The 22,993-nt window shown below is 38.4% G+C and overlaps 1 protein-coding gene across 8 annotated transcripts in view; it reads right to left on the reverse strand.

The window, feature by feature from the left end:
• ARHGEF6 (Rac/Cdc42 guanine nucleotide exchange factor 6) overlaps positions 1–22,993 on the reverse strand; it is a 111,722-nt gene that overhangs the window by 27,291 nt on the left and 61,438 nt on the right. For all 8 annotated transcript variants that reach the window (XM_032264049.1, XM_032264048.1, XM_032264047.1 and 5 more), the window contains 3 exons: positions 19,909–20,003; positions 15,279–15,374; positions 13,506–13,628 (listed from right to left, as the gene is read on the reverse strand). In XM_032264049.1, the coding sequence (XP_032119940.1) occupies positions 13,506–13,628; positions 15,279–15,374; positions 19,909–20,003 (314 nt within the window). The remainder of the gene's footprint in view (positions 1–13,505; positions 13,629–15,278; positions 15,375–19,908; positions 20,004–22,993) is intronic.

The following is a 22,993-nucleotide window of genomic DNA, read 5'->3' on the forward strand; positions in this document are numbered from 1 at the left end:
TCTTGGATTAAAACACTGGTTCTTGAGAAGAAAAGAAAATTTTACTACAGCAACAAAAGAACAAAATTGTCCAATAGAGCCTTTTATCTATGATAAACAGATCCTAAAAGACACATTTTTATTTAACCAAATAAACATACTACACAGACTAGCATCATAATACACAAATATAATACATAAATACATATATTGTTATACCAAAGCACAATCTGTCTTTTAAATGCAGTTTTTAATTTTTTACAGCCCAATTTAAATAGCAGTGGATTAAGACTTGCTTTTCAAGCTTAACGTGTTCTGTATATGTTATGTGATACAATAGAAGCAGTTCTCAAAGTATAAATGCTGTTTAAAACAACATACATTTATTTCATAGAATGCACAGTGGATAGGGCTGTGGGATACTCTGGGTTGAACTGGAAAGCTGAAAAAAAACACTATGTATACTATAAAGCACTACAGAGCTTAGCCATCTTGTAGAAGTGTTTCTATGACATCTTTGTATAGGTTTCTAATTTGAATGATCAAATTAGATCATTCAAATTCATCTCTACCTAGCAGAAGGTCAGACATTCCTCCTCTCCACCTCAATTACTCCACCACCAGGCCTTTGGGAGAAATCACTGTGGCCCAAAAGTGGAGGTGAGGCAAGAGCAGCTGGATGCCATGGCCTCTGGCCAGTGGAAAGTTTCAGGAGTGCCACTCACACTGGGTTGAGTAGATATTTTTCTTCTCTTTTTCATTTATTCAGCCCAAGAGATTAGGTGATGTGCTTCTTTTTTGTCACCACTACTTTTTCTTTCTTTCTTTCTTTCTTTCTTTTTTTTTTTTTTTTTTTTTTTTTTTTTTTGAGACAGTCTCACTCTTTGCCCCGGCCAGAATGCAGTGGCATGATCTCGGCTCACTATAAACTCCATCTCCCAGGTTCAAGAGATTCTCCTGCCTCAGCCTCCCGAGTAGCAGGACTACAGGTGCACACCTCCACATCTGGCTAATTTTTGTACTAGTAGAGATAGGGTTTTTCTATATTGACCAGGATGGTCTCTAACTCCTGGACTCCAGTGATCCACCTGCCTCGGCCACCCAAAGTGCTGAGATTACAGGTGTGAACCACTGTACCTGGCCTTGTCCCCACTACTTTTTGTTTGTGACCAGTCTTACTTGCTCCTTTCTCTGGTTCTTCAAAGACAGAAAACAACAGAAACTAAGCTCAGAATTTTTTCTATGTTCCTTGTCCCCAGAGCAAGTAGGTAACTCTTTGGGGGTTTTCTCAAAGTCTCATTGCTGGCAACCATGGTAAACAGAGTGGAGAGAACTTACAACAGCAAAAGCACACCACAGCAGAGACGGAAGTGAGGTCCGGATCTGACTTAGCACCAACTCCCCCTCTCTCTGATCTCTCCTTTAACGCTCTCCCTTATGAAAAGAATGAATGCCACACCGAAGCAAGCACAAGAGAGAAGTGGGTATTTTTGTAAAAGAGAGATTATTCCCAGGAAGAAACAGGAGCTACCATAGCAAGCTAGCAGGGGAAAGAGAGGGGAAATCCCAAAAGACCTTACCCAGGGGATAACAAAAGACTAGAGTAGCCATTCAAATATATGCAAATATGGGAACACATCAACGTTGGGGTCTGATTACATATCCAAATTCAGGCAATACACAACTGCATTTTTAACAAGACACCTGCATGCAATCATACAATTTTAAGGCTGGATCCCTTCTCAGGGCCAATTGCTATGAGCATTCCTGGTATGGTATTGCCCCCTAAAGGCCAAAATGAAGAAGTTCACCTGAACGTTATAGCTTCAGCAAGGAAAGAATAGAAATTCACCAATGTCCCGTTTCAGCTGAAATCTTCATCTAAAATTTTTTTAATATGAATTTTCTGTGAATTTCATTTCACTGTGCTTTGCCTTTAATATGTCAGCATAAATTGCCATTAGATGCATATAATATAGCTGAGATTATATTAAACGCACGTGTGAGAAAAACCTCAAGTATTTTCATTTTCATCCCTTTTACCTGTAAATAAACCAGTAAGATAAAAACTTAGTTCTATGAGGACTCCAGTGAGTCTTCCATCATTTCAAGGGATATTATACAATTCTTAAAAAAAACACAACTAAAATTAAACAAACAGGACATTATACTTCACAAAAAACTTGAGAATCTTTCAAATCAACTGTGTGACAAACCTTAAACCATAATGTTTGAGGGAACCTTTACTTAATTTTACTCATAAAATTAAATTCCCAACATAGGTACATGTAGTCAGTAACATTTTAACACAGAGTTACAACGGAAACTTGTCTAGACACCACAGAAAATCTGCCATTTGAGGTAAATCATTTCTTTCCAGTATTCACACAGAATACTGGTTTCATATCAAAGGAGAAGAACATGTGCTCATGAAAATAATGAGCCAACACGAGGGACATCTCATTTTATTGGTGTTAAGGAATTTGCCCTTATTCACATAGGACATTTATGTATTTATCAAAGGAAAAAATGTCTCTGCATCATTCATCATTTTTTTTCTTTATTATAGAAATGTAGAAAAGTATGAAAATATTCTCTGAAATGACAAAAACAAATTTAGGGCTGTGGTTCACTCTGGTGAGGCAGAGAAGAGCAGGAAATATTGAAGAGGATATATAGAACTTGAATTGCATCTATAATTTATTTAAGCTGAATAGTGGGTATGTGGGTGTACTTTATATTACCTCTGTTCTTCGCATGCTTGAAATATATTATACTATTTTCCTAAAAAGCAACTCGTAGCTGGTAGGTAGAAGATGTTTAAAGGGCACATGGGGCATGGTGACACTGTGCTGGGTGCTTTGTACACATTATTTCATTTAATTCTCACATCAATCCTGCAAGGTAGGTGGTTTGACCCTCATTTTACAAGTGAGGAAATTGAGGCGTAGAAGTGAAGGGAATTACCTTGGGTGAAACAGCCTCTAAGTGGTAGAGTTGTGAAGGGAGACATTATAAAAGTGGTAAAAAGTTTAGGCTCAGATCAGGCAGGGGCACAGAGGCCTTAAAAAGAAACGGTAAGGAGTTCCACTTTGGAGATGGTGGCGTGGGACTCATTTGACCCACTACTCAGTTAAAAAAAACAAAAAAGCATAACAGGTGAAAACTATTTTAGGCAAAACCATTTAGGCCAGATGCAGTGGCTCACACCTATAATCCCAGCACTTTGGGAAGCTGAGGCAGGAGGATCACTTAAGCCCAGGAGTTTGAGACCAGCAAACGGGCAACATAATGAAATCCATGTCTCTACAATTTTTTTTTAATTAGCTGGGTGTGGTGGTGTGCGCCTGTAGTCACAGCTGCTCAGGAGGCTAAGGTAGGAGGATTGGTTGAGCCCAGGAATTCAAGGCTGCAATGAGTTATGATTATATCACTTCACTCCAGCCTGGGTGACATAGCAAGACCCTGTGTCTAAAAAAACAATACTAATAAAAATAAAATATCTAAAAGTTGTCCTAATGATAAAAGATAACTGAAAAAAAAAAAACTTATTCAGGAAAATCTACTAAAGCTCAGTAGGAACAGGGAGAATTTATAGGATTTGAGCTATGAGCAGCCCTCCCCTTTCTCGCTCCTCCCAGCTCAGCTTGACAGAAGCTCCATTCCAGGCAACTGTGGCTAAGAAGAGAGGCCACCCTGACCTCCCAGCTACCATTCAAAGGATATATCTCACCAGGAGGAACAGGCCATCACCACATCTCATCCCCTTCAACTCTATGTGAAAGAAGCTAAATTCCTGGTGAATGTGCTTGAGAGAGTGAAAGCTCACTTCACCCAGCCCCCACACAGGCTGGAGACCCTACCCCAGCACTGGCAGGCTGAAAATACTGGGGCCCAATCACCCTCATCCCAGACCAAGTGTAGGGCACAGAGTTCCATGCTGGAAGAGGCAAGCTGAGAAGACCAGAGGGTACCCATTCTGCCCAGCTCCCAGAGTAGTGAGATTTTGCCCAGAGGGAGAGGCAGTACATAGGAACTGAAGAGTTCCAAAGCTCTCCATGAAGAAATTGGTTTTATATGGGGGAAAAAGGCATGTGGGGATATTGAAGCCTAAGCGCTCTTGCCAAAAGAAAGAAGATTTTGGTATTAAGCAAATAAAAGGAGGCGGGTAGCTCCTGTCGCTTAAGCAAAAAAAGCTAAACCATAGGCCAGCTACATCACTAGAGAGAACCAGGGAAAGAGACAGCTAGGAAGTGCTAAGAAGAATCAGAACAAACCTCTGTTCTCAAGATGGTGGAGTAATTTATGCTCCCAGGAAACTGTCAAAAACATTAGAGCCGATTAGCTGGAAATTAGTAGAGCCTAACAGTTGTGATACAAAATAGAGTTTCAAAGAGAGATCAGGGAGGGAGACAGTCAAAGAGAACTCTGCTAAGACCACTGTCATTCCACAGTGACTGGATACCTGACCAAGGCTGTGCCCTCTGAAGAGTGACACCAGAGATTGTACACTGTGAGCAAAATAGACTTCACTAAAATAGTCCGATCAAGTTACTAAACAAACACATAAGCAAACAACAAAAACATGTTCCAGAGAGTGGGGAATGAAATCATTATCACAGTTGTGAAATCTAAAATTACCTAAAATGCCTTGTTCTCAACAACAAAAAACTATATGCCATGCAAAGAAAACAGGAATGTGTAATTCAGACATATAAGAAACAACAGAAATTGTCAGTAAGAGAGACAAAGTGTCAGACTTAATAAAGTCTTCAAAGTAGCCATTATAAATATGTGCAAAGAACAAAAAGAAACCATGCTTAAAGAAGTAAAGGAAGTATGACGACAATGTCTCACCAAATAGAGAAGATCAATAAAGATATCAAAATCGTAAACAAAAAAAGAAGAAGAACCAAATGAAAGTTCTAGAGCTTAAAAATAAAATAATTGAAATTTAAAATTTCATTAGAGGGGCTCAACAGCCGATTTGTACTGGCAGAAGAATCTGTAAATTTAAAATACATCAACAGAGATTATACAATGTAAAAAACAGAGAAAAAAGAATAAAGAAAAATGAATAGAGCCTTAGAGAAATATGGGAAATCTTTAAGCAAAACAACATATACATAATGGAAGTACTAAAAAAGAGGAAAGAGAAAATGGAGCAGAAAAATGTTCAAAGAAATAATGACCAAAAAATTGCAAATTTGAGGAAAACGTCAACTCTCATATCCAAGAAGCTCAATAAATTTCAAGTAGGATAAATGCAAAGAGGTCCACACCTGAATGAATTATAATAAAAATGCTGAAAGTCAAGGAGAAAACTGAAAGCAGGAAGAGGAAAACAACTCATCCTGGGCTACGGAACCTAGATAATATTAACAGCTGATTTCTCATCAGAATCTTGGAGGCCAGAAGTCAGTGGGATGACATAGGCAAAGTACTGAAAGAAACAGAACTGCGAGCTGGGTGCACTGGCTCATGCCTGTAATCTCAGCACTTTGGGAGGCCGAGGTGGGTGGATCACGAGGTGAAGAGATCAAGACCATCCTGGCCAACGTGGTGAAACCCTGCCTCTAATAAAAATACAAAAATTAGCTGGGTGTGGTGGCACGCACCTGTAGTCCCAGCTACTCGGGAAGCTGAGGCAGGAGAATCACTTGAACCTGAGAGGCGAAGGTTGCAGTGAGCCGAGATCACACCACTGCACTCCAGCCTGGCGACAGAGCGAGACTCTGTCTCAAAAAATAAATAAATAAATAAAAGAAACAGAACTGCCAACCAAGAATTCTATATTCATCCAAACTATCTTTCAAAATGGAAGGTGGAATGAAAACATTCCAAGACAAGAACTGAGTGTATTTCTAAAAAATCCACCTTACAATGAGCACTCATTGAAGACCTTCAGGCTGAAAGCAAGTAAACCCAGACTTAAACTTAAAATCACATATGAAAACAAAGAGCACCAATAAAGGTAAATGTGCAATTATGAAAGACAGCATAAATATATTTTTCTTCTCCTAACCAATATAAAAGCAATTGGACAAAGCAAAATTTTATAATTTTATTGTTGGACCTATACACACATAAATTTAATATATTTCAAAACTGCAGCATGAAGGAGACGGGTGGAAGCAAAGATCTATTGGAATAAGAATATAATACCAGACAGTAAAACAAATTCACAGGAAAAAATGAAGGGAAACAGAAATGGTAAATAAGAAAGTTAATATAACAAACAATATAAATGTATTTTTCCTCTGCTTTCTTCTCTCAGTTTTATTAATGGACATAAAATTAAACAATAACATCTATTATTATTCATTTCACTTTTCCATAAAGTTCTTCAGAGAGAAGGAAAGTGATATAAGCTAAAAAACAACAAACAAACAAAACCTGAATATACACTGGAAAAAGTATCAGAAAAATAATAAATACAGGTAAAATAAAATATTTCGTTTTTCTTATTCTTAATTGATTTAACAGATAACTGTTCAAAGTAAAATCACCCAATACAAAGTAAAATTACCCCTTATAACATTATTGTAATTCATTTTACTTTTCCATAAAGTAAAATGAGTGATTTTACTTTATGGAAAAGTAAAATGAATTACAATAATGTTATGGGGGTAAAAGGGAGGAATTGAGAATATTCTGTTATAAGTTACCTATGAAATGGAATAGTGCTATGTGAAAGTGTTGTTAGATTTAGCTATAAATAGATAACACAAACTCTAGGGATACTGCTAAATTTTTTTAAAGGGAGGATAATATACTAAGAGAAAAGTGAAAATGAAATAATACAAAATGTTTACTAAAAACAAAAGGCAGAAAAAGAGAGGTAAAAAAGAAAGAACAATTGCAATGAATAGGAAAGTTACAAACATGACAAATACTAATCCAAATATATAAATAATCACCTAACGTGAATTTTCTAAATACGCCAATTAAAAGAATGAGACTGTCAGAATGGATTAAGAAACAAAACTCAATTATACTTTGTCTACAACTTACCTTTTAATCTATGACAATTAAAAGTAAAGAGATGAAGAAGGATAAATCCTATTAACAATAATTGAAAGCAAGCTGGACTAGCTATATTAATTTCAGACAAAGCAGACCTCAGATCAGGGAAAATTATCAGGGATAAAGCGGGAAAAATATACAATAATAAAAGGGTGAATTCTCCAACAAAACATAATAATCCTTAATGTGAATGCACCTAACAACAGAATATCAAAATACATGACACAAAAATTGGTAGAACTGAAAAGAGAGATAAATCCACTATTGTGGTTAGATTTTAACATCCCTCTATCAGGAATTGACAGATCCAGCAGCAGAAAATTAGTAAGTAAACAGTTGAACTGAATAGAACCATCAATCAAGTGATTCTAATTAACATTTGTAGAATATTTCATTTAACAACAGCAAAATACACTTTCTTTCCACACTCCCATGGAGCATTCACCAAGATAGACCATGTTATGGGCCATAAAGCACAACTTCAGTTTATAAGAAAAGAAATCAACAAATGCTGCTGGGAAAACTAGATATCCACATGCAAAAGAATAAAATGGAACCATATGCACAAATTAACTCAAAATTAATTAAAGACCTAAATATAAAAGCTAACATTATAAAACTCTAAAAAAAAAATAGAAATAAATCTACATGCCCTGGATTAGCCAATAATTTCTTAGATTTAACACCAAAAGTGCAAGAAACAATGACAAAACAACATATTGGCCATCAACAAAATTAAAATGTAAAATTAAAATATTTGTGCTTCAGAGGACAGCATCAAGAAACTGAAAAGACAACCCAAAAAGTGCAAGAAAAAAAATTTTGCAAATCATATATAGGCACACCTCATTTTATTTCACTGTGCTTTATTGAAATTCACAGATATTGCATTTTTTTACAAATTGAAGGTTTGTGGCAACCATGTGTCAAGCGAGTCTATCGGCGCCATTTTTCCAAAAGCGTGCTCTCACTGTGTGTCTATGTGTCACATTTTGGTCATTCTTACAATACTCCAAACTTTTCATTATTATTATATCTGCTATGGAGATCTGTGATCAGTGATCTTTGATGTCACTATCGTAACTGTTTGGGGGCACTATGAACCATGCACATATAAGACAGTGAACTTAATCAATAAATGTTGTGTGTGTTCTGACTGCTTCACCCACCAGCCATTCCTTCCCCCTCTCTCTCTTCTTGGGCCTCCCTATTCCCTCAGATACAACAAAATTGAAATCAGGCCAATTAATAATCTTACAGTGGCCTCTAAGTGTTCAAATGAAAGGAAGAGTCACACATCTCTCACTTGAAATCAAAAGCCAGAAATGATTCAGCTTAGTGAGGTAGGCATGTCAAAAGCTGAGATACGCTGAAACCTGGGCCTCTTGCACCAGTCAAGCTGTGAATGCATAGGAAAAGTTATTGAAGGAAATTAAAAGTGATGCTCCTGTAAACACATAAATGATAAGATAGCCAAGCAGTCATATTATTATATGGAGAAAGTTTGCATGGTCTGGATAAAAGATCAAACCAACCACAACATTCCCTTAAGCCAAAACCTAATACAGAGCAAGACTCTAACTCTCATCAATTCTGTGAAGGCTGGGAGACGTGAGAAGGTGCAGAAGAAAAGTTTGAAGCTAGCAGAAATTGGTTCATGAAGTTTAAGGAAGGAAGCCATCTCCATAGTATAAAAGTGCAAGGTGAAGCAGTAAGTGCTGATGGAGAAGCTGCAGCACGTTATCCAGGAGATTTAATTAAGATCATTGTTGAATATGGCTACACTAAACAACAGGTTTTCAATGTCGGTGAAACAGCCTTCTATTAAAAGAAGACGCCATCTAGGACTTTCATAGCTAGAGAGGAGAAGTCAATGTCTGGCTTCAAAGCTTCAAAAGACAGGCTGACTCTCTTGTTAGGAGCTAAAGCAGCTGGTGACACTAAGTTGAAGCCAGTGCTCATTTACCATTCTGAAAATCCTAGGGCCCTTAAAAATAAATCATGCTAAATCTACCCTGCCTATGTTCTATAAATGAAACAACAAAACCTACATAACAGCATATCTGTTTACAGCATGATTTACTATTTCAAGCACACTGTTGAGATCTGCTGCTCGGAAAAAAGAAAAAGATTCCTTTCAAAATATTACTTCTCATTGACAATGCACATGGTTAGCCTAGAGCTCTGATAGAGATGTACAAGGAGATTAATGTTGTTTTCGTGCCTGCTAATAATTCATTCTGCAGTACATGGATCAAAGAGTAATTTTGACTTTCAAGTCTTGTAATTTAAGAAGTATATTTCAGCAGTACATGGGTCAAGGAGTAATTTTGACTTTCAAGTCTTGTTATTTAAGAAGTACATTTCAGAAGGCTATATATAACTGCCATAGTGATTCCTCTGATGGATCTGGGCAAAGTAAATTGAAAACCTTCTGGAAAGGAATCACCATTCTAGATGCCATTAAGAACATTTGTGGAGGAGGTTGAAATTTCAACATTAACAGGAGTTTGGAAGAAGTTGATTCCAACCCTCATGAACAACTTTGAGGGGTTCAAGACTTCAGTGGAGGAAGTAGCTGCAAATGTGGCAGAAACAGCAAGAGAACTAGAATTAGAAGTGGAGCCTGAAGATATGACTAAATTGCTACAACCTCATGATCATACTTGATGAAGTGGTGCTTCTTATGGATGAGCAAAGAAAGTGGTTTCTTGAGATGGAATCTATTTGTTGTGAAGACGCTGTGAACACTATTGAAATGACAACTAAGGATTTAAAATTCCATAAACTTAGATGCTAAAGCAATAACAAGGTTTGAAAAGACTGACTGCAATTTTGAAAGAAGTTCTACTGTGGGTACAATGCTATCAAACAGAATCACATGCTCCAGGGAACCCTTTCATGAAAGGAAGAGTCCATCGATGTGGCAAACTTCATTGATGTCTTATTTTAAGAATTTTCCCCAACCACGGCAACCTTCAACAAACACCACCCTGATAATTTAGGAAACATCAACGCTGAGACAAACTCTCCACTAACAAAAAGATTATAACTTCCTGAAGGCTCACATGATCATTAGCATTTTTTTATCAATAAAATATATATATATTTTGAGATGGAGTCTCGCTCTGTCGCCCAGGCTGGAGTGAAGTGGCACAATCTCAGCTCACTGCAACCTCTACCTCCCGAGTTCAAGCGATTCTCCTGTCTCAGCCTCCTAAGTAGCTGGGATTACAGGCATGTGCCACCATACCTGGTTAATTTTTGTATTTTTAGTAGAGACAGGATTTACGATGTTGGCCAGGCTGGTCTCAAACTCCTGACCTCAAGTGATCCACCCACCTCCGCCTCCCAAAGTGCTGGAATTACATGCGTGAGCCACCACACCTGGCCAATAAAGTATTCTTTAATTAAGGAATGTACATTGCTTTTTTAGACATAATGCTATTGCACACTTAATAGACGATAGCGGAGTGTAAATATAACTTTTAGATTCACTTGGAAACCAAAAACTTCATGTGACTAACTTCATTGCAATATTCACTTCATTGTAGTGGTTTGGATCCAAATACACAGTATCTCCAAGGTAGGCATGTATCTGATAAGAATCTAACATCCAGAATATATAAAGAACTGTTGCAACTCAACAATGAAAAGACAAGTAACTGATATTTTTTAAATGAGCAAAGGATTTAAATAGACATATTCCCAAAGAAAACATTAAAATAGCCGATAAGCAAGATGAAAAGATGACCAACCTCATTAGCCATTAGAGGAATAAGGGGTGGCTGTTACTGGAGATGGGTTTTTTAAAGGGGAGTAATAGAAATGTTCTGGAGCTAGACAGTGGTGATGGCTACACGACCTTGTGAATATATTAAAATCCACTGAATTGCATACTTTAACATGGTGAATTTTATGTTATATAAATTATGTCTCAATGAAAAGAAAAATAACCCAATATAAAAACAGGCTAAGGATCTGGATAGACATTTCTTTTAATGAAGACATACAAACATCCAGAACGTACATGAAAGATGCTATATTAGTCCATTTTCACAATACTGTAAAGATACTACCTGAGACTGGGTAATTTATAAACAAAGGATGTTTAATCGACTCACAGTTCTGCATGGCTGGGGAGGCCTCAGGAGACTTACAATCATGGTGGAAGGCAAAGGAAAGGCAAGTACTTTCTTCACAAGGTGGCAGGAAAGAGAGCAAAAGCGAAGAGGGAAGAGCCCCTTATAAAACCATCAGATCTCATGAGAACTCACTGGCTATCATGAGAACAGCATGGGGGAAACCACCCCCATGATCCAATCACCACCTACCTGGCCCCTCCCTCAGCATGTGGAGTTGACAATTCAAGATGAGATTTGGGTGGGAACACAGAGCCAAACCATATCAAATGCTCAATATCATTATTCCTGAGGAAAATGCATATCAATCTCGCCATGAGAAACCACTTCATATCCACTAATATGTCTATAATCAAAAAGACTGAATATAACAAATGTTTGGTGATGGTGTGGAGCAAATGAAACCCTCATACACTGATAGTGGGAAAATAAATTGGTGCAGTGACTTTGTTTCTTTTTGTTATTGTTGTTTGTTTGTTTTTGTCTGAGACGGAGTCTTGCTCCATCAAGCAAAGCCAAGGTGGGGGGATCATTTGAGGTCAGGAGTTTGAGACCAGCCTGGCCAATATGGTGAAACCCCATCACTACAAAAATTAGCTGGTCGTGGTGGCGCATGCCTATAATCCCAGGTACTCTGGAGGCTGAAGCAGGAGAATTACGTAAACCTGGGAGGCAGAGGTTGCAGTGAGCCGAGATAGTGCCATTGCACTCCAGCCTGGGAGACAGAGCAAGACTCTGCCTTAAAAAAAAAAAGAAAAGAAAAAGAAAGAAAAGGAAAAAAAAAAAAAGATTGTCTTTCTATTGCTTAAGCTGAGTGGTAGGTACACAGGTGCTCATTTTATTGTGATCCTTTACATTTGCATTTACATTATTGTTTCCGTGGATAAAATGCATGCCTTAATAAAAACATTTTTTAGAAATCTGACAGACCCGGATTCTGGCTCAACCACTTAAGAGCTATGAGTTCTTGGGCACATTACTTAACCTAAGGCTTCCAATGTCTTATCTGTAAAGCAGAGATGGTAATAATAACTCCCTCATAGCTTTTTACATCATGTGCCCGGCACATTGTCAGTGCTATTATTAGCTAATGTTAGCTATAAGCAGTTGAGCCACTTGCCTAAAAATTCCAGGTTCATGACCTCTCTTTCTTTAAACTCCTATTTCCATATTTGCTATTCCATAAGAGTTCAAAGCTTTGGTCAGAGGAATAAAATTGACCTTCAAGCAGGACTGACTATGTTCAACCTTTAAAATGTCCTTATGTAACATCTTTGTAAAGCCAATAACACCCCTTAATAAACCAGGACAAGAACCAAAATGTCTGTCATTTCTGGAGGTTGGTGTCAGCTAATGTTCTAGCCTAGCTCTGGGAGTTGAAATACGGGCCAGATTAAGATAATATTCTTTTCAGTCCTGAACAGCTTCCAGAATCCATGTCCATTCTGCATCTTAGCCTTCAAGTTAAGTCAAGAGTCTCTACGTTGGACTTGCTTTTGTCCCACGTGGATTTCTAGCATATGACTTCTAAAATACAGTTCTGTCTTCAAGCCTATCCTACAGTTTTCTGGCCCAGATGAATGTGTCAGTGAATGTGTCAGGGGTGGGTAATCAGAAGCTAAGGGTGAGTAGGAGAGGTGTGGCACTTATCCAGGTCCCTTGAAAGAACTCATATTCTTAAAGAAGACACTATTCTATTGTTCATCATGAATCAGAAAGAACTTATATTCATGTACAATTATTATCAGAGCCCTTTGCTTAAAGTATCCATCACACAGCTCACACCTGCTTTGTAGCTACATCATTGCCTGAAACTTTCTCTACCCAGACAAGGGAAGGCAGAAAGAGATAAACCTATGCAATTTAGCTATTTATCAGCAACTCAGATAAAACATTCATTGGGGCAGGAGAAATCTAAACAATTGGCTTTAAATAGAATTTTGTTTCAGGAGAGCCCTCCCTGACCCTTTCTTCACACCCCACTAAGTTGATATCATGTTAGTGTTGTCTCACAGCACCCTTTTAATTTACTCCTTCATAATATGACATGTCTACAACTTTTAATTTAATATCTGCATTTCCCTCAAGATTCTATGCTCCATGAGGGGAGGGACTGCCTCCTCCTTGTTCATTCCTGTATCCCCATCAGCTGGTACATGGCGTTGTACATAGTAGGTGCTCAAGAAATTATTTGTTGGATTAATGCACAATCAATCCATGGAACAATGAATCAATTCCTGGCATCATGAACAGGGATAATCAAGAATCCAACTGAAGACCTTGGATTTCCAAATGAGGAAGTCCTAAGAAGGGATCACATTGCAAAACCGCCTCGTTGGGGGAATGTTAACTATTTACCTGTGCTGAGTGAGTACATTCACAGCTGAAGGATGGTTTGCACAGTAAGCCAGATACATAGATTTAAAATGAGGCATGAGACTCAGTAGACAACCTCCCACTTTGTGCTGGTTTTCTGGAAACCTGTAAACAAAATAGACAAAACACAGAATGTTAAACAGGAAACAAGAGGCAAAGGAAGATGATTCCAATTAAATCTGGCAACATAAAAGCCTTCTGAATATTTTGCCAAGGTTGCAAGAAAAACTATATTATAACTATTTTACCCATGAAATTCAAATTTTTGCCCACTGCTTTAAACTCTAGCCACCAAACATATCATTAATACATATGGTCAGATACTTACTTGGAATTATTACGTAGGGTTGTTCGTTTGTTTTTAATATCATTATTTTCAATTTTAGCTGGGTACACTAAAATACTCTTGGTTAATTTTTCTAAAGTTTGAGTACAGACAAAACTAATAAAATCCAAAAATGACATACCACAAAAGAACATTATGTAATCTTGGTGGCCTGGTGTTTGCTAGGCAGGGTGCCCTCAAAAGTTTTTAAATTAATGTTTTAAATTATAAGCCATCTGTCTTCATTTGTAGAAAAATCAGAAAAGCATAATAAGAAAAAAGAATTTCTCAGACTCCCACCATTTGGAAATATTGACTCTAACAATGTTGGCATATTTCTTGGGCTTTTTTCTACATGTTTCTCTATAAAATGGAAAACATAAGGATTATGAATCTAGTTTGTAATCTGCCCTTCTCGCTTAGTGAACATCTTTTCATATCAATAATTTAGATCCCTCTTGGCCCCTCAAGTCCCTTTAGCGTGGACCCTCTCCATCTTTCTCCCTGGAACCACCTGTGTCCCATTAAGCTCAAATAACAGGTAAACGCCTACATTTCCCCTATAGGGAAATGCTGCCAACTTCTTCAAGACGTGATGCTTGAAAAATTAGTCTTTCCATAGAAACATATTGCCTGATGATCATTATAGTTCACTCTGTAGTATGAAGTTGAACATCTGGACAATCTAGCTAGCCTTCAAAAATGTGTTGGTTCACATAAAGATATATTTTTCCTTCTCCCACTTTCTATATGCTTCAACTCAATATAATAGACATAGTATCAGGAGCAATTCAAAGAGAACAAATCTGTGAAAATGAATGAATCATCTGAATGATTTTCCCAAGTAATTTGTAATGTACAAAAGAAAATATGTAATTAGTGCCAGAGGTGCCATTCATGGTCAATTAAGACCTTATATGTCTCCAGGGAGGGGAACATCACACACAGGCACCTGTCAGGGGATGGGGGGAATAGGGAAAGAGAGAATTAGGACAAATACCTAATGCATGTGGAGCTTAAAACCTGGAAGACGGGTTGAGAGGTGCAGCAAACCACCATGGCACATGTATACCTAATGTAACAAACCTGCATGTTCAGCACATGTATCCCAGAACTTAAAGTAAAATTTTTTTAAAAAGCCCTTATGTGTCTCTTATACTCACCAGAAACAGCAAACTGATGTATTTTTTAAATAAAGTCAAAAGCAATTTACTAGATATAGAATTGTAATATACAACTGGTGCTTTGACACTGTGAACACTGCCACCTAGTACATTGTCTGTGTATTGCTACTTTGTTCTCGGACAATGTATCAAAGCTGTAACAAATATATAACTATGAAGTGCCCTTATCTAAGGCAACAGGTAAAAGGGAAACAAATACAAACAGCAATGTTGCTGGCTATCCTATCAGAAATATGCCACACTTACTTTGAACATTCTTCCAAGGCTTGGCAGAGTGTCTGTTGAAACGTGCATACTTCCTCGAAGTTTCCCAGTAAAGACATAACCTCCACAGTGCTCAGACTGAAAAAAATATATATGTATATGTAGTTATCTATTCTAGTCTAGTTGGCTGATAGCTTGCTAATATATAGTAAATACAAGGGAAATAATCCCTATATTTTAACTTTTGCTTTTTAATTTATAGCAACTCTATTGTCTTAGGCAACTTCTGAAGCTTCTTCCCTTGATTTTCTTTTATATAACAGGAATAATGATCCTAAAGAAAAGGAGTGGTCATAAGGGACATTTAGGTATTTTATAAAGCAATGAGTAAATTAAAACAAGTGTTTAATACTGAAGTATATAAATAGATAAAAATACAACATAGCTGTGAATAAGTGTTAAAAAAAACTCTTGAGTACCTTCTTCAGGGTGAACTGGAAAAGTAATTGAAAGATATTACATATGCTCATATAATACACAAGAAAAAACAGCAAAATCAACTTTCTCCTAAACTAAAATGCTCATATATCAATTAAAGGAAATCTTTATGAGATGAAGTAGGAGGGAAAAAAATAGTATTGTTTGTTTTTGGAGTGGAGTGGAGTCGAATAAAGGCAAAGTGAACCACTTTATCCAGGGCCTCTGCATGAAGAATGTTCTTATCCATTCCTCCCCTACCAAACAGTAAGTGATAATAAAAACAAGAGCCAACCCCGACAGAGCGCTGAACACTTACACAAGCATTCTACAATTAAAATCTCATTTTAACCTTATTATAACTCATAAGGTAGGTATTATGCCAGTGCTGTTTCCATTTTACAGGCGGGGAAACCTAGGCGTAGAGATGTTAAGCAAATCGTTCAAAGCTACAAAGCCAGGAAACAGCAAAAACAGAAATTGAACCAAAACATTCTAGTTCCAAAGTCTATGCTCTTAACCACTTTTTGGGAGAAAACATTTCTGAAGATTTGTTTAAAAAGCCAATGTTGGGACAGGTGTGGTGGCTCAGGCCTGTAATTCCAGCACTTTGGGAGGCCGAGGTGGGCAGATCACTTGAAGTCAGGAGTTCAAAACCAGCCTGGCCAACATGGTGAAACCTCATCTGTACTAAAAATACAAAAAAATTAGCCGAGTGTGGTGGCATGCACCTGTAATCCTAGCTACTTGGGAGGCTGAGGCAGGAGAATCACTTGAACCTGGGAGGCTGAGGTTGCAGTCAGCTGAGATCACGCCACTGCACTCCAGGCTGGGTGGCAGAGTAAGACTCTGTCTCAAAAAAGAAAAACAAAACAAACAAACAAAAAAAAAAAAAAAAAAAAAACAAGCCAGTGTCTGCTACATGTTCTTTCTCCTTAAGTATTTAGTAATATCAGGCCGAGTGTGGTGCCTCATGCCTGTAATCCCAGCACTTTGGGAGGCCAAGGTGGGCAGATCACTTGAGGTCAGGAATTCAAGACCAGCCTGGCCAACATGGTGAAACTCCATCTCTACTAAAAATACAAAATTAGCCATGCGTGGTGGCACGTGCCTGTAGTCCCAGCTGCTCAGGAGGCTGAGGCAGGAGAATCGCTTGAACCTGGGAAGCAGAGGTTGCAGTGAGCCGAGATCTCGCCACTGTATTCCAGTTTGGGGGACAGAGTGAGACACGGTCTCAAATATATATATATATATATATACACACACACACACACACACACACACACACATATTTGTGTGTGTGTGTGTGCGCATGCGTGTGTGTGTGTATGTGTGTGTGTGTGAAATACCAGAGAGTATTCCCAACAGAATGTTTTTTTGCTGACTGCAAAAGAAAGGGAAGAAGACCCAAACAAGCATTACCAGCAACTCTGAGAGAATAATAAGCTGCCAGTTCCTCTGCTGTAATGACATCCTGAATCACAAGCTGGAAAACCCCTATTCTAAAGTGAAACTTTTAGCCACCAACTTCCCTGGTTGTTGCTCTCTCAGAACAGTGAGAACTTAAAGTTGGGGCCTTACCTGAACCTGACTGGGGGCTTATTTGGCCCCTTCATGATCAGATAATAGTCAGGCTGGTTTGCTCAAATCACTTTGGGACCGACAAGGCAGTCAGAAGTAATGGAAACTTACTACCACTGCATTCTGAATTCATTTAGGAACAGTACAGGTCTGACTCAGGTCTCTCACCTCTTCAGCCGTGACTCTTTTCCAAGGAACTCAAACAAACCAGTAAGAAAAAAACAAATAATCCCGTCAAAAAGTAGACAAATGACATGAACACACTTCTCAAAAGAAGACTTAACAAATGGCCAGCCAATATATGAAGAAATGCTCGGTATCTTTAATCATCAGGGAAATGCAAATTAAAACCATGAGATACCACCTCTGCCCAGCCAGAATGGCCATTATTAAAAAGTCAAAAATAATAGATGTTGGCGTGGATGTGGTGAAAAGGGAACACTTACACACTGCTGGTGGGAATGTAAATTAGTACAGCCTCTAATAGAAACACTACAGAGATTTCTCAAAGCTAAAGGTAGATAGATCTACCATTCCATCCAGCAATCTCACCACTGGGTATCTACCTAAAGGAAAATAACTCATTAAATCCTCTTACTGTTTCTTGATTGCTAATCAGTCCCTCCTTCATTTAAAATGTTACCATTTCCCCTCTCAGAGTTACTGCTTCAGTTTCCATCTTCCCTGCCTATCACCTCCAGGAATCAAACAACATGTTTCACTTGCCAGCAGGAGGCAGAGTGGCTCCAGCCTGGGCACTTACTGGCTGTGTGATGGGCAAGGCAATAAACCTGTCTGGACTTCAGCTTCTTCTCTATTCAATAGAGATAGTCATTTCTCCCAGGACACCAGACCCAATGATTTACTGATTTACTTCAGCTCTAAGAACTGTGATTCACAGAACACTTCATATTTCACATGATAGAAACAAAAAATACTTTGTTTTTTGTTTTGTTTTGTTTGAGATGGAGTCTTACTCTGTCCCCCAGGCTGGAGTGCAGGAGCAGAATCTTGCAACCTCCACCTACCAAGTTCAAGCAATTCTCCTGTCTCAACCTCCTGAGTAGCTGGGACTACAGGTGGGTACCACCACACCCAGCTAATTTTGTGTTTTTAGTACAGACAGGGTTTAGCCATGCTGTCCAGGTTGATCTCGAACTCCTGGCCTCAAGTGATCCACGCACCTTGGCATCCCAAAGTGCTGGGATTACAGGAGTGAATCAAACTGCCCAGCCAGCCACAGCACCCGCCCCAAAAAACACTTTGTTGTCGATCATGTTTAAACTCTTATAACAAAGGAACAGAAAATCCTTTTGTACTGAAGTAGATTTCTGTAGTGCCAGGAGAATAACCAAGTGGGAAATTTATCAAGAAAAAAGACTTTATAACTAAATAAGCATAATTTGGAAAAGCGGAGACATTTTCTCAAAATTTTTTTTTTCTTTTTCTTTTGTTTGTTTGGATTTTTTGTTTGTTTGTTTGTCTGTTTTCACATGGAGTCTCGCTGAATCTCCCAAGTTGGAGTACAGTGGTGTTATCTTGGCTCACTGCAACCTCCGCCTCCCAGGCTCAAGCGATTCTCTTGCCTTATCCTCCCAAGTAGCTAGGATTACAGGCTCGCACCACCACACATGGCTAATTTTCTTTTGTAGTTTCAGTAGAAACGAAGTTTCACCATGTTGGCCAGGCTGGTCTTGGACTCCTGACCTCTAGTGATCCGCCCGCCTCAGCCTCCCAAAGTGCTGGGATTACAGGCTTTGAGCCATGGCACCTGGCCAAATTTCTCAACTATATTAACTTATTTAAGTTTGAAGTTGATAGTTTAGGCAAGTGTTTAGTAAACTCTTTCCAAGGTAAAAAGAGGTGTTTTGTTATCCATTATATGGCTGACTGCTAAATTTTCTATTTGATCATGATCTCCAGTGAAAATTAATTAATTAACATAAGAACAAATCAATGCAGTTTGCCACTATTTGTTAAATACACTGTGCTTACAAGCATTAAAAAAACGGTCACTACTTTTCTTTCATGAAAACTAAAGCTTTCAATTCAGGCTTTACACAATCACTTCACATTTCTAAGACCAGAGTAAGGTTTGAACATTTTGTCTTTAAAAACATTTTAACATCTATTTATCATTCATATTTGCCTGGGTGAAATAATTGCTTGAATAGCTCTTATGAGCACTCAGCAAAATGCCATACCCTTTCCATTCTCAGAGCATGGGAAAGAAGTTCTACTCTGGCAAACAAAGGCCAGAGTGAGCATGAGAATTTCCAGTTTATGTGTTTTCTGAATAAAAGCACTAGGGAGTTATTTTCTTGTAAGTTAAAACCAGGCATATCACTTTTTTTAATGTACAAGACAAAAATTGTGACAGGCAGAAACACAGATCTGTTTATTCCTTTCACAGCCAGAAGAGAAAGAAAGCCAAGCTTTCCAAAAGCAACATCTTGCATAATTTCTGTTGCCCCGACCATGTTCTTGGCAACCTGTGATCTGTGGAAATTCTTCTAAAGGGCAAAATCAATTATTCAGTGACATAAGAATAATGATTCAATATGCTGACATTATGTTGCTTTACTTAGTGAGGGGTTTAGAATAAATATCTTACTTGTTATTGGACTGCAGGGGTCTTAAGTAAGTAACAAGAAGAGACTGAAGTTCTTTAGCATATTCTTTTTCAGTGTCCAGGATGTTCTGTAACACCTTTGAAAAGAAAAAAAATTCCATGTATTATAATCGTCTAGATAGTAGTCTAAGGCAAACGTAGGTTTAGATCTTTTAATCAAATTACTAGGAAGAAAAAAGGTCCTATTTACTCAGGCTACCATTGCAAGCAAGGAACACAAAATTTGAATGCACTTTCTTTTAATCTATCAAACTACTTTAATAATTGCATGACAACTGGGAATATCGCACAATTCATACAAATACAATTTTTCAGTTACCCATAACTGAAGGGGCCTTGCCATTTACACAGTATTGCTTGGTTATTTATTTCTTGTAGAGACAGGATCTCTCTATGTTGCCCAGGGTGGCCTCAAACTCCTGGTCTGGAGCAATCCTCCTGCCTCAGCCTTCCAAAGTGCTGGGATTACAGGTGTAAGCCCACACCAAGCCCCACAGTGCTGTTTAAAATGCTTTCATGTGCCGTAAATCATCGTATCCTCAGGAAGTTCTCAGTTAGTTAACAAATAATCAGTATTCCTCTTTTATGGAGGAGAAAATTGAGGCCAACTACCTTAAGACATAGAGACTTAATGTCAGTATAATTTAAGGATCACTGTGATATCAAACATCACAAGAAATTTTTGTTTAAGTTTGTAATAAGACCATTAGGGAACAAAATCTGAGGATACAGTGAATTTTTAAGCAGAGTTAAAGCTAGTCTTTTATTAAAGGCAAAAGGTACTACCATGAACAATTCAAAGGACAAAGTAGGCTGAAGTGCGAGAAATTTAACAAGAGAAATAATACTGATCATTATTATTAATAACATAATTAAAATCCTATAGGCAAAACAACCAATATTGGGGTTCACAATTTCTCTTCCCCCACCAGTCCTAGGGTCATGTCACAACCCATTTCTGAGCGTCTTCTGGTGGCAAGCAAAACCTTCATTTAAGCTCTTAGAGACAACCCAGTTAACATTCTGGTATATTTTCTTTCATATATTCTAATTCATTCAACAAAATAGACCGAGTACCTACTCTGTGCCAACTGCTATGCTGCCCACAGGGAGTTTTTACCGTATTTGCAGAGACATTAAACAGGGAGTCACAAGACAGAGTGAAGTGTCCTTAACTAGGTGAAGTGTATTAGCCTACCAATATGCCAGCCATATACTCACAGGGCAATGCACAATGATCTGCTTTGGGAAGGTAGAATGGTCAAAACAAGTGGAGATCCTGGTAACCGTGGGCTCTCTGGGAAACAACTGGACTGGAGAGTGGTCGTCCTGACTCTGCTGCTGACTGAGAGGTTGCTTCAGTTTAAAACTTTACTTACGTCATCTCAGATTATGATGTTGCACCTACTTTGGGGACCGTTATGAAGATGTAGTGACACACTGTACAGATAGGTACTGAATAAGTGGGAAACAGACCTACCAATTTAAAGGGTTAAAAAAGGGTTATTCAATAGCAACATTATTAACATTTTAGACCAGATAATTCTTTGTGGTGATGGAATGCCCATTTCATTGCCTTAACATTGCCAAATGTCACCTGAAGGGCAATATTGCCCCCAGTTGAGAATCACTGGGTTAGAAGAACACAGGATAGCTTCAAAAGCTAGGGGTTAAATTGTGGTCCCTATACTCATGTCTACTTTCAGTTTCTCTATTCCTCAGAAGCTACTCTCTAAAAGTGTAAATGCAGGGTCCTGGAGGTATTGATGTTCTCGGAAATTAACCCAGTAATAGAATAGAAATATTCCCCCTCTATAGAAAATCCAAGAGTGAGAATGTAAATTAGCAACTACTTTGAGATGAATGAAAATGAAAACACAACATATAAAAACTCATGGGGTGCAGTTAAGCAGTGCTTATAGAAAACTATATATTTATAAATGCCTATTTTAAAAAAGAAAAAAGACTTTCATTTTCCAGTCTGACACATAAAGAGCTTAGAAGTCATTACTCCATCCTAACAGGAAGTAAATAGCTAAACAAACTGAAGTAGGCCATTGTTTTCTCTTAAATCTGTCAGAAAAGTGAGGTAACAGGGAAAACTCCTACTCCAATAATTGGAGAAACAGGCAGATAAAGAGAATCACAAAGAGAAGTCTCCACAGGAACCAGCACCAGGGTAGAAAAACTACAATGTAATTGACAAACTTCTGGGGGCTCCCTATGGACAAGTCTGAGAGTTAGGAATTCCAAGGGGCCATTATTAGGACAGCACACCCACACTGTTGTGAGTTTAAGCTCCAGGTTCTCTCAGTGAAGTTTAGAGGAAAATACCCTCATGCTTCAGGCAGAGGGAGGGAAAAAGTCACCTTTTTGAATATGCCAGAGCACTCTATTCTTCTTAACAAGGTCTGCCCTCAGAAGAAACGATTTCACCAGAGCAAAATCTATTTTCTGTCCACTCGTTTCGTTTTGAGACAAAGTTTCACTTTTGTTGCCCAGGCTGGAGTGCAATGGTGCCATCTCGGCTCACTGTAACCTCCGGCTTCCAGGTTCAAGCAATTCTCCTGCCTCAGCCTTCCCTAGTAGCTGCAATTACAGGCATGTGCCACCACACCCGGCTAATTTTGTATTTTGAGTAGAGACAAGGTTTCTCCATGTTGGTCAGGCTGGTTTCGAACTCCTGACCTCAGGTGATCCACCCACCTCAGTCTTCCAAAGTGCTGGGATTACAGGCGTGAGCATAACCTATTGAAGTTTTATCAGATACTAACTGATATGGGGGAAGGTCAATAAGCAACTCCAGCCAGCTCTAGCCTTCCAAATGGGGGAAGGAAGATAACCCAACTGCAGCCCTTTCTAGCCATCCCGTCCCACCTAACGTAGAGAACTAGGAAGCACTGGTGAAGTTCACAGTCCAGGGACACAAGCTCACTAAAAACTGAGACCTAATCATGGAACTATAGAATGCTTCCCCTCCTTCTACACCCTACCACCACATTACTAAAGGATTATTTACCACAGCTCCTTTACCCAGTACATCATGTCAGGCTTCCAACGAAAACTT

This window comes from Sapajus apella, unplaced genomic scaffold (assembly GCF_009761245.1).
Source record: "Sapajus apella isolate SASKATOON/1434 unplaced genomic scaffold, GSC_monkey_1.0 scaffold141, whole genome shotgun sequence".
NCBI lineage: Eukaryota > Metazoa > Chordata > Mammalia > Primates > Cebidae > Sapajus > Sapajus apella.